The 12,037-nt window shown below is 40.3% G+C and overlaps 1 protein-coding gene across 2 annotated transcripts in view; it reads left to right on the forward strand.

Moving 5' to 3' along the window:
* CADPS (calcium dependent secretion activator) overlaps positions 1–12,037 on the forward strand; it is a 477,637-nt gene that overhangs the window by 129,801 nt on the left and 335,799 nt on the right. For both annotated transcript variants that reach the window (XM_069560455.1, XM_069560454.1), the window contains exon 3: positions 6,286–6,618. In XM_069560455.1, coding sequence (XP_069416556.1) covers positions 6,286–6,618 — 333 coding nt within the window. The remainder of the gene's footprint in view (positions 1–6,285; positions 6,619–12,037) is intronic.

A 12,037-nucleotide genomic window follows, 5' to 3' on the forward strand; every position in this document is an offset into this window, starting at 1 on the left:
CTAAATTTGAGTGGTGTATCCAACACAGTTCTTTGATTGCGAGTAACAGAAACTGACTGTGGCTTAATTAAGCCCTAATAACAACAACAACTGTTGTTTTGTTATCAAAAGAGAAAAACCATCTAGAGAAAAGATGGGATGCAGGATAGCTTAGCGTCAGGAAGCTGGGTAGCAGGATATAATGCATACCCCATCACTGGCATGAATCTACTCCAACCCCATCCCTTTCTTATGCTTCCCCTCTCTGAATCTGAACCCCAGAAGGGGAAGTCTGAATGCCAAGTGCAGGCCCCAGTTCACCACTTGGCAAAGGAAGCGCACGGTCCTGTGAGTGACAGCCCCAGCGAAATAGCGTGCAGCGATAAAGGTGTTCTCGGACTGAGGTGCTGTTACAGAAGGGGATGGATGGTTGGCAGGCAAAACCTGCAGGTGTCCTCTGCACAGGGTGACATATATCATTTCATCTTTATCACTGAACTTTTTGTTATCTAAGAAAAGTAGATGTGTGTGTGACCTGGCTATTTTTCTAAAATAAAGCTATACATTTTCATAGGCAATCATAGGCAAAACCACTATGATTCCTCAGTGGCCTAGGAAAAGAGTAACCAGCCATTCTAAAGGCATTTATTCCTGTGGGAAAAACCAGGCAAGGAAGGAGGGAGCCGAGGGCCGAGTGGGTAAGACTAGCAGAGGTCCCCAGCTACTGGGAGCTAATGCTTGATGATCTCAGGTGGAGCCGATGTAATAGTAACAGAAATAAAGTGCACAATAAATGTAATGTACTTGGATCATCCCAGAACAATTCCCTTCTCTTCGGTCTGTGGAAAAATTGTCTTCCATGAAACTGGTCCTTGGTGTCAGAAAGGTAGGGGACCGGAAGCAAGAGGATGAGTTGAGTGTCTGAAAGTGGGGGTGGATTCTGGTTTGGCTGCAAACTGGCTGTGGGACCTCAGCCACCTCTGAGCTTCAGTTTCTTCATCTGTAGTAGAATCTTCCTTGCTGTCAAGATTAAATTCCAAACACACACACTTAGACATACAACCTCATCATAAATCTGCAACAGAAAAGTGCTGGTATGAATACAAGAGTGGAAGAGTGGTGATATAGTGCCCACCTGCTGTGTAGAAGTAGATGATAAAAGAGGATTGAGAGTTACGGAATCAGTCCATTCCCTAGTTTGGGGCCTAGACACGGGGATGGAAGGTACAAGGTCAAGGCAGGGGAAAAGGACATAGAAAAGGGCAAGGGAACTACTTTTGTTCCTAACCTACCACCACTTACCATAGGTCATGGCCTCAGATATGTTTCTTAAATTTGCCTAAGTTCCCCTTACTTTCTGACAAAAAATATCTTTAAGATCCAAAGATGCTTTTTATTTAAGAAATTTACATGCATCTTGTCTCAGTGAAAGTAAAATTTGTCATTTTCCCACATAGAAAGGGGTGTTTTATATAACTGTGAAAGTCAAACATGTCAATTATAAAACTAGACAATAGGGAAAAAATAGAAATGAAATGGTTAGGAAAATACCTCTAATCCCATCATGCTAGACAACCACTATTAAATTTTGGTATATGTCTTTCCAGGTATTTTTTGATATATCTATACTTGTAAAGATAGCTCCTTGATTTCCATGTTAAAATGGAAAATAACTAAAAAATGTTAATAACCCATTTGTTTCATTTCACAGTTGTTTTCAATCTTTCTACTTATGCAAAAGTCAAACCTGTGCTAGCTCAATCATCAGTAAAAAGTTTTATTACAGTACCTGTGATGTTCTCAATCAAAAGTTACAGTCCTGTGCCCCAACCCCACTTCACCCCTACCATTGGAAGTCTCTGATTTAGCAGCATATCATGGACATCCTTTGATGCTGATAAAAGAAGAAAAATTATCTTTTTTTCATGGCTGTATAATAGTCAATTTAAAAATAACATTTAACTTTTATTACGTTCTTGGGGCAGGCAGCATGTTCATCAGTTGACTTTCATTATCTCATTGAATTCCCTTGCCAATCCTGCACAGGAGGGTGGTTATGATTCCCATTTGAAAGATGATAAAACTGAAGCCCAGAAAGATGAAGTAAGTTGCTCAGCTGACAAAACCAGCAGCTGGTAGAGCCAGAATTTGATCTCAGGTTGTCTGACACTAGAGCCCATGGTTACCATTATGTGTGTGCCAGTCATCAGAAACATTGTTAGTAACCTGGTTTTTGTAGGTTTTTAAAATCTTATTTACTATAGCATCTAGGTACTTTTCTTATTTATGTTGAAATGATGTGCTTTTGTAGAGCAATAGAGGATCTGCCTTGTGTTCTCAGCCTGTCTGTAGAGAAGCAGGAGCTGTGCCAGCTTTACCCCATAGCATGTCCCATCATTAAGTACCGATGCGCTTCTGTGTTTCTAAAACAACCTTGAGGCTGCTTGGCTCTGGCAATGGAGGGAAAGACTGATGGATGAGGCTGAGTTGCTGAATTGACTGCCCTTCACTGTTTTGTATTTATTTGTTTATCTGCCCTCTCCCATTATGACCTGTCTGAGAGTTGGCAGAGAAGCGGGCAGGATTTATGGATGTGCCGCATAGAGCTGTGCCTGGAGTTGAAGTCTCTTGCAAGAGCCACTGAAAAATGAAACAGAAAACAAAACACAAAATACCAGATAGAGCTCCTGGAACAAATGAATTTCAAGGGTCGTTTTAGAGACACCCAAGTACATTGCCTGCCTGGCTTCCTTTTGGACAAGACTGAGAAGCCAAGACAGGTGATGTGCCTGGAATTAGCTTTCTGCTGCCACCGCTTCTCCCTGTGGCGGACTTGCTGCTTTTATGGCACTTGTCCGTCTCCTCCATCTTCTGCCTCCTTCCTCTATTCTCTTAACATTCCACTCATCCCCTTTTGTTCTGGGGCCTAGCGATTGTATCTTGCCTGTGGACAGATGGAACCCTCCACTTTGCAGAGTCTTTTCAATTTGATCTTTCTCAGAGAAGGCTGGCTGGTTGAACCCCAGGTAATGGTGAAGGAGAGTGAGTTGATACAGGTTAAGTGATTGTCTACAGCCATCCACTAGTAGTACAACAAATATATATTTAGTGGCTATTGTGTATAAAGGAAGCACCTGTAGAAAGCAAATAATGTGTGCACGACCCAGGGATCACCAGTTATGGATGCTGACTGGGACCAATGTGCCAATATCCTCATTTCTTTCCCAGAGAAGGGCATGGCAACCCACTCCAGTATTCTTGCCTGGAGAATCCCATAGACAGAGGAACCTGGTGGGCTATAGTCTATGGGGTCTCAAAGAGTTAGACACAACTGAGAGACTAACACTTCCTCATTTCTTATCCCCTATTGTCAGGTCTCATGGAAAATGTAGTGTCCGTCAATTGTTTCTAAGAGACCCGTGTATTTGTGCTTGCTGGTATCTTCTTTACCTTCTTCCCTCCATCCAGATATAATCTCCATAGGGTCTCTGCTTTGAGATGTCTGCTTTGTTCCTGCTGTTCATTCGCTGATTTTCCTCATTCGACATAGCACCAGCTATGTGCCAGGCACTGTCTTAGGCACTCGGAAAAAATAATAGGAACAAAGCAGATACAACTCCTGCCTTCTGAGGACTTATATAGTCTAGCTGGAGCCTCAGACATTAACTAAAGTTAGAGAGACAAAGGACAGATAGCAGCTGTGGAGGGGCCATGAGGGAAAGGAATACGGTGGTGAGAACCTGAAATGCGGTCCCATTCCAAATTTGTGGGACTCTGGTATGGACAAATGGAAGGAGACTGTGGCTTCATTGTTGAGTGAATGTTTTTAAGTCACCTCTAATATTCACTAGTGCTGACAGCGAGGAATTAACTAACCCCTTTGCATCGCTACCACCATCATTCACCTGTGCTCATAAGCTGTCTCTCAACTGGCCTCCTGTCTACTCTCCTGGCCTTCTTCAGGTCCATTTTCTACATTCAAGCCAGAGCATGTGAACCTGATTGTGTCATGTCTAGGTTTAAAGCCTTCAGTGGCTTCCCAGTGCCCTTCAAATGAGAATTAATGTTCTTAATAGAACCTCCCATGCCGCTAGCCATCCGGCCCCTTCTACCTGTCTTACACTGACCATGTTCACACTTCTCTCACCACAGCCACACTGACTTCTCCTTATTTCCTCAGATCCTCAGTGTGTTTACATATGTTATTCCTTCTTTCATTCTCCTATCCATCTTTCACATTTCACCCTAAAGGAGTTTTCCAGGAAGCCTTTCCTGACCACATATTGGAATGTATTCCTGGTTACAAGCATGCATGAACTTGCATAATTTCCCTTGGTTAGCACTTGTCCCAGGTTGTAATGATATTTGTATGGGATGATTAGGACAATGTCACAGAGGCATGAGGGCTGGGTCAACATCTTTTTCCTCCTCATTCTAACCCTGGCACCTGGCACATGCCTTCCTCCAGTGAGTATCTAAAAAAAGGATGAATGGACTCATGAGTAAGAGTATAAACTTTACAGCATAAAAGACAAGCTCCAAGTTTTATAGTTCAACTCCCTCAGTGTATAGATAAGATACTAGAGGATCAGAGAGATGAGGTAACTTACCCAAGATTACACAGAAAGTTAATGGCCTGGGAGTATGATTTACAGGTCATGTCACAGTGTTATACTGTCTATCCAGAAACTTCCTCTTTTGCTTCAAAACTTTGATATTCTTTGAGATCTAGACCTATAACTGAAACACATTGTGTTTGTTACATGGAGAAACTACCTGCATTAAGCATTATAGAGTTTTGGGTGAATTGCTAGCTCATTAAAGCTCTTAAAGCCTCAAGATTCATTTGTAACCTTTTTTTTTAAAATTGATTTTTAAATGAACGCTATGGTCTCAACTGAGTACCATTCCCAAGCACAGAGGAGCAGGCCGTGGCCTGTAGCCTGTGAAACAAATCCTTGGTTCTTTTTCTCCCTGAATTAGTTCATTCAATTGACAATAAATGGAGTCCAACTTTCTAACATCTCTCCTCCCCAAAGAAGGCTTTGTGATGAAGTGGAAGGCAATGAGATGCCCCTCAAGCCATCACCTACCACAGGCATTCTCTGAAATATGACAGGGAAGTGAATATTTGTTCTGTTTCTGGAAGGTTATTTATGCACCTTCTGAACTGTGACCAGGACAGGACATGGCTCAAAAACATGAGGTGTTTCCTCTTGGTGAATAGGAAGCAGCAGCTTCACTGCCTTGTATGACACCCCAGAACTGTGTAGCTTATATAAGCTTTCAAATGGAGTGAAAGCAAACTGTTGTTAATGGCTGCTCTATCCCAGGATCAAGGCAGCACTAGCAAAATAACCAAGGGCTGTCCCACCAGGCAGTTGAGACTCATTGGAAAGGGAGGAACCAGGGTGAAGTCAGGAGACCATGCGTTTATAGAGTTGTCCATTTTGAATTAATGAGTTAAAAAAAGACTCCTCTCTGAAGTCTTGGCTTTTCCATTTACAAAATGGATTGAGTGTAAGGCCTGCCTTCCTCATTATTCACTCTCAAAGCAGGAGGCTCTACTCTAAAGATGGGTGAGTGATATTTGGGGGAAGAAGAAGGGGCATTTCTGGCCCACATGGAGTTTACATTTGGGGAGGGAAGACAGGCATGAAATACATATTTATGTAATCCTTGTTCAATATGAATTGTGATGAGTATCCCTGAGAGGATAAAATGAGATGTAAATAGTGGACTATGTACTGTGTGAAGTGCTATGACCGGACATCATACCTGCTATTTTACATATAAAAATAATCACCACCACCACAGCAATCCATATGGTATTAATGTGAACCACCCTTTCAGGTGTTTATCATATATTGACTCATTTATCCCTCATACAGTAGCACCTGTGCTGTAAAAACTACTATTGTCCCAATTATATAGATGAGAAAACTGAAGTACAAAGAGGCTAATCTGTTGAAAGAAATACGGCCACTTAGTGGCAGAGAAAGGACCCAAGCAGTCTGAGCAACCGAGTCTCTCTATATTATGCTGCCTCTCAGGATATGATTGTCTCATTTTATCCTTGCGACAATCTAGGACATACCACTGTCATTCCCATTTTCCAGATTTGGACACAAAAGCAGAACACCTAAGAGACTCCCCTGAGTTCCCACAGCTAGGAGGTAGCAGTCAGGCTGTGACCCACCCCGATGCCTCCTGGGATGCCCTCGAAGGGGTCAACCCCGCCCCTGCCCCAGGAAACACTTCTTCCAGGGCAGCTTTCTGACGTCTGCCCCGCCCCCTCCCGCACAGGTGTTCCTGAAGAGCGACCGCGTGGCACGCATGGTGCAGAGCGGCGGCTGCTCCGCCAACGACTCGCGAGAAGTCTTCAAGAAGCACATCGAGAAGCGCGTGCGCAGCCTGCCGGAGATCGACGGCCTCAGCAAGGAGACCGTGCTGAGCTCCTGGATGGCCAAGTTTGATGCCATTTACCGCGGGGAGGAGGACCCCAGGAAGCAGCAGGCCCGGATGACGGCCAGTGCCGCTTCCGAGCTGATTCTGAGCAAAGAGCAACTCTACGAGATGTTCCAGAACATTCTTGGGATCAAGAAGTTCGAGCATCAACTCCTGTACAATGCTTGCCAGGTAAGAAGCTGTCACCCAGGCTCAGGGCTGTGAGTAAAGCAGGGCCAGGGACTTCCCTGGTGGTCCGGGGTGAAGGCTCCGCACTTCCACTGCAGGGGTCTCGGGTTGCATCCCTGGTGGGGAACTAATATCCCCCGAGCTATGCAGCACAGGAAAAAAAAAAAAAGCGGGGCCCTATGACAACTTCTATGTTCCCTAGACATTGTTGCCTTCGTGTGCGTATCTTGATTTTTTAAAATGTATTTTTAAATTACATTTTGTAATTTTAATATATTTTAAAGTTACATTTTGTAACCGCATTGATAAAAGTTGAATATGGTCCGGTCTAGAATATTTTCAGGTTTTTCTTTTGATTTTTAAAAGAAATGAAAACATTTTGTGAGCTCCTAAAAATCTCCTGGCCCCTAGATGTTGTGTGTGTTGTGTTCAGGGGGTCACTTGGCCCCTTTGTGGAAAGTGTCGTAAGATCAAGATGATTTTTTTTTAAAGATTTTGTGCTTTTAAAATAGATGGTATGTACCAGCTGAAGGGCTTGTACTTCCTCATTTGGTGACACATTTGGACCTAGCACCTGGTCAAGAGAAATTATTTAAACAAAACTTCCATAAAACCTGGCTTGTACCTTTATATTAGTCACGCCATAAATTTCCAAGTGGATCTGAGGTGGCTCTGCTTGCGTGTGTGCTAATTTGCTTCAGTCATGTCCAACTCTGTGCGACCCTGTGGACTCTAGCCTGCCAGGCTCCTCTGTCCATGAGATTCTCCAGACAAGAATAGTGGAGTGGGTTGCTGTGCCCTCCTCCAGGCTCATCTTGGGCCCATCCAAAAAGTGCGCTTATATTTTCTCTGGATGGAAGTTTGGGGGAGTGAAGTACTCTAGATCTTCATTAACTGCAAATCTTTCCCCATTATATTCCTTTATTCAACAAATACCTATTGTGTGCCTACTCAGCAGACTTTGCAGAGTTTATTGAGTGTCTCTTGGGAGCGTTTTTAAAAGGCACATTTCCAGCCCCAGCCCTAGATTCTCCTTCTGCATTCTCAAGGTAGGGCCCAGAAAAATGCTTTTTTAAACAAGAGCTTCCCTTCCGAGTAATCTTGCTCCCCGTTGCCTTTTAAGAACCATTATAGAATTTTAGCTGGTTTCTCTGTACAGCTGTACCCCTAAAGTTGGTTAAATGAGGACACTGTAGTTCATTGACTAACAATTGTTCCTTGCTCAGAATCCAGTAAACCTTGGTAAATCTTAATATAACTCCTCACTTAAAATAACTCTGAGGCCTTTGGAGTTAACTTCCCCACACATGAGCTTGGGAGGCAGTCATAAGAATGCAGGTATGCAAAGCCTGGAGTAACATGGGGCACTTTCTAAATAGTAGCAATTAAAGTTTGTTACAGTCTATTGGAATAAGCAAAAAGTCAACAGACACCATCAGAACAGTGCCATAAATATATATATTTTAATTTTTAAAAAATTTTATTGGAGTATAGTTGATTTACAGTGTTGTATTAATTTATACTATATAGGAAAGTGAGTCAGTTATACATGTATGTATATTCACTCTTTTTTAGATTCCTTGCACATATAGGTTATTACAGAGTATTGAGTAGAGTTCCCAATGCTATACAGTATGTCTTTATTGATTATCTAATTTATGTATGGTAGATTTAGTATGATCATCTTTAAATCCATCCGTGTTGCTACAAAAGGCATTATTTCGTTGTTTTTTTGTGGCTGAATAATATTCTGTTCTATATAATTAAATGTTTAATGTAAGAACTACAGGATATTGAGATTTTCTTCTTCCTGCCTCCATGGCTATCTGCTAATTCAAGGCACACATCATTTACTTCGATGATCAGTGTTTACCCAACTAGTAATGCTGCCTCCCTTCTTGCCCAAGAAAATGTACCCACCACACACCAGTCGAAGTGATCTTTTACAATTGTAAACTGGATCATGCCAATTCTGCACTTAAAATCTTCCGTGGCCATCCCCTCACCCCTAGAATGGCATCCCAACTCATAACTAAGGCTTAAGGCGGAGCAGGAATCAGCCTGGATCACACCGCTTTCCCTGTGTGCTTTCTCACTGGCCTTCTTGCTGTTTCCCAAACATATCACATTGGCTGTGGGCCTTTGCATTTGCTCTTTCCTCAATTTAGAATACTCTTTGCCAAGACCTTTGCATGACTGGCACAGCTTAAATGTCAGCTTCTCCATGAGGTTTTCCTGGACCACTTCATCTAAAGTTCTCCCTTGCTTCACACCCTGCCAAGTCACTGTCTTTTCCATTCCCCTGTTTGATTTTTATCAAAGCATTTACCACTGTCTTCCATTTCCTATTCACCTATTTTTATGTTTACTATCTGTCTCACCCTCTCTGCCCATCCTTCAGCAGAATGTTGGCCTTATGAGGACGATAGTTCATCTCTGCCTTATTTGCAAATATTTCTAAAAAGTATTGAAAATACTTTGTCAAATGCTTTGTCGAAGTATTTCCAGTACTTTGACACAAAACAGCTGTTCCATAAATGCCTATTGCATTAATAAATGGATGATGGCAGATTGTTCTAACTAGTTGGTAGGCTCTTATCAACCATTATAGCTCACCCTAAAATTTCTGGATGTTTTAGTAAACAGGAATCTGTTTGAAATCTCATAATATAGTGTGTGTATATATATATATAATATTCAAAGGTATTCCTGACACCCTGCTTTCCTCTCAGCCCACTTCAGTTCAGAACCCTGGTTTCCTATCCAAAGATAGAGAGTTTCTGTGATGGGTTAAAAAGTATTTGAAATTCTCAAGCCTCAATTTGAGATTAAATTTATTTGTTATTTTAAATTAATGTATTAGTACTGCATCCCATGTAGCACTTGTAGATTGGGGTAAGTAGGTAGCAAAACCATCCATCACCACCCTCTTGTCTACGACAAGAAGATGACTTGTGATAGCTTTAAAAAGATTGACAATCACCCACTTAAGTGGTAAGTAATATGCAGAATTAGAGTTAGTCAAGTATTCCTAAATTTGCTAGGCATAAAATGTTTCTAGGGATTAGTTTTTCTAATTTCAGTGGCTAGCTTATCATGAAGATTTTCTGCTCTTGCTTAAACATCAGCATCATTGAAATGAATCTATTGATATGCCATTTCTTACCTTGGTTGCTTCGAACTTGTTGACTATGGTAAAGTGGCAGGACCTTGTTTTACTTGTTTCTCCTAAAAAATTAATTTATTCTACTCATTTTCAAGATTTTTCTATGTGGTGTTAAAAAATACAATGATATAAAAGAGTAATGTCTTCTCTTCTGAAATAATGGTTGTCCCCTTAGCTGAAAGAGAGTTATAAGAAATGTAAAAGGAAGTAATGTCTTGGGACTGGAATACTTAAGGCATTTAGTATTTTATTTTATACTGACACCTAGTCTGATTACTGCTTCATTGGTTCACCTCAGTAGAAATCAGGGAAAAGAGCATATACAGGTAATTCAGAAAGAAAAAAAAATAATAATTCTGAATATATGATTATAGAATTTCTAAGTTCCATGTGTTTAGTCATCTGAGTTATATAATTGTATTGACAATCAGAAGTATTTTAAAAGAAATATTCCATTGGTAACAATAATACATTGCAAATGTTACAGAAATGGGTATTCTCATCACTTACTGGTAGAATGATTTATTGTGGTAAACTTTCTGTAGCATAATCTGTTAATTTGCAGCCAAACACCTTTATATTTGGCAAACCTTTTAACCTGGCAGCTCTGCTTCTAGAAATTTGTTTTAAGTAGATACTCAGAGATTTTATCAAGAGTTTTAAGTCCAAAGATGTTCATTGCGGCATTTTATATGACAGTGAAAAAAATAGAAAAAACCTTCATTCCCAGTAGGAGGGGATTGATTAACTAGATTTTAACATTATGAGATAATACTCTTCAGCTAGCAAAATAGTTGCTGAAAAAGAACACTTACCATGTGGGGAAATGTTCAGTAGATATTTGTGGAATAAGTGGAAAGTCAGGCTATGGACCAGTGTGAAGATATAATTCCATTTTTATGGAATAAGGACTGGATAGGCAAACAATAAAATCTAAACTATGATTATTTTTAAGGGTTATGATATCTTTAAGGTTAAGCATTATGATTGGTTTTTGTGTTTTTCACTTGTGCTTTTTGGTGTTTTCACATTTTCTACCTTAAGTTTATAGGTATTTTGTAAATAGAAACAAATAGCAAAAATCTCAACAAAGAAGGTATCAAAAGAAGAAAATTATCTTCAGTGTTGTATTTGAGACCTCAGTCATTAATATATCACCTTCATGATTTTATACCATTTCCAAGTACTACCTGTGTGATTATTTAATATCCATAATTAAGCCAACACTTAACCCACTTTGTAAGCCTGTCTTTACCTTAGAAGTAATACATGTGAAATCACAACTTTGATATACTAGATTTAAAAAATGCTATGCAGTAATGGGAACCATAATCATTAAAATAGATGTTCTTTATCAGTCTGCCTCTGACATAATCTTACACCACCATTGATGTGGGCAGCATGACTCTGGTGACCAGTTCCTTTAAATACTGACATTGATGAGATAGATTCCCTCTGACACCATCCCTGAAAATAGCCCCAGACTAACCAGAACAGATTTGACCTGAAGTCTGTACTTCTAACACCCTGCAATCAGGTTTCAGAAATTATAGATACACTCACTAGCTTTCTCATAGATTATACTCAACTCTGCAGTACTCTATCCACTCGTAGGAGCAAAGACGTAGAACTGAAAATCATATACTTTTCATTTGTAAAAGTATGCTTGTTTTGCTTTATATTTTCTGATCCTTCTCCCTATGAGAGAGAGCAGTTCATAAGTGCTTTCAATCTAGAAATGTGCTTATTTCCTTGTATGCATATTGTATTTTAGGGGAAAGTATAATCTGATTTCTGGTGCAGTTTTCTGATGGTTTCTGTGATCTCTCTGTGAGGTATTGCCAGGAACTTGTTTTTATCTCAAATGAGAAAGGATGTTTAACAAAGAGTGATTGTATCAGTTACACATCAACTGTCTGTTGAAAAATGAATGTCCATCAAACCATTTTTTTTTTAAAGCAAGGAGGATTAATAGACGTCTCCATATTTACACACAAAATCTTTTAAAGATGGTCGTGTTTGAAGGCTCATGGCTCTGGCTCAGAGAAGAGTTTGCTCATACAGCATAATCATCGTTGTAAAATCATTGAAAATTCCTATTATGAAATCAGTGTTGTTTTTATTTTCCCAGACTCTTGAGAAGAAGCAATTACATAGCCATTTGAGTTGACATCTGTTACTCAAAAAACATAGGATAACCTCTGAGAATGGGTGTTATCATCTGAGAAATGAACACAGACCTGCTTTCTATTTTCA

This window comes from Ovis canadensis, chromosome 19, assembly GCF_042477335.2.
Source record: "Ovis canadensis isolate MfBH-ARS-UI-01 breed Bighorn chromosome 19, ARS-UI_OviCan_v2, whole genome shotgun sequence".
Taxonomy (NCBI): domain Eukaryota; kingdom Metazoa; phylum Chordata; class Mammalia; order Artiodactyla; family Bovidae; genus Ovis; species Ovis canadensis.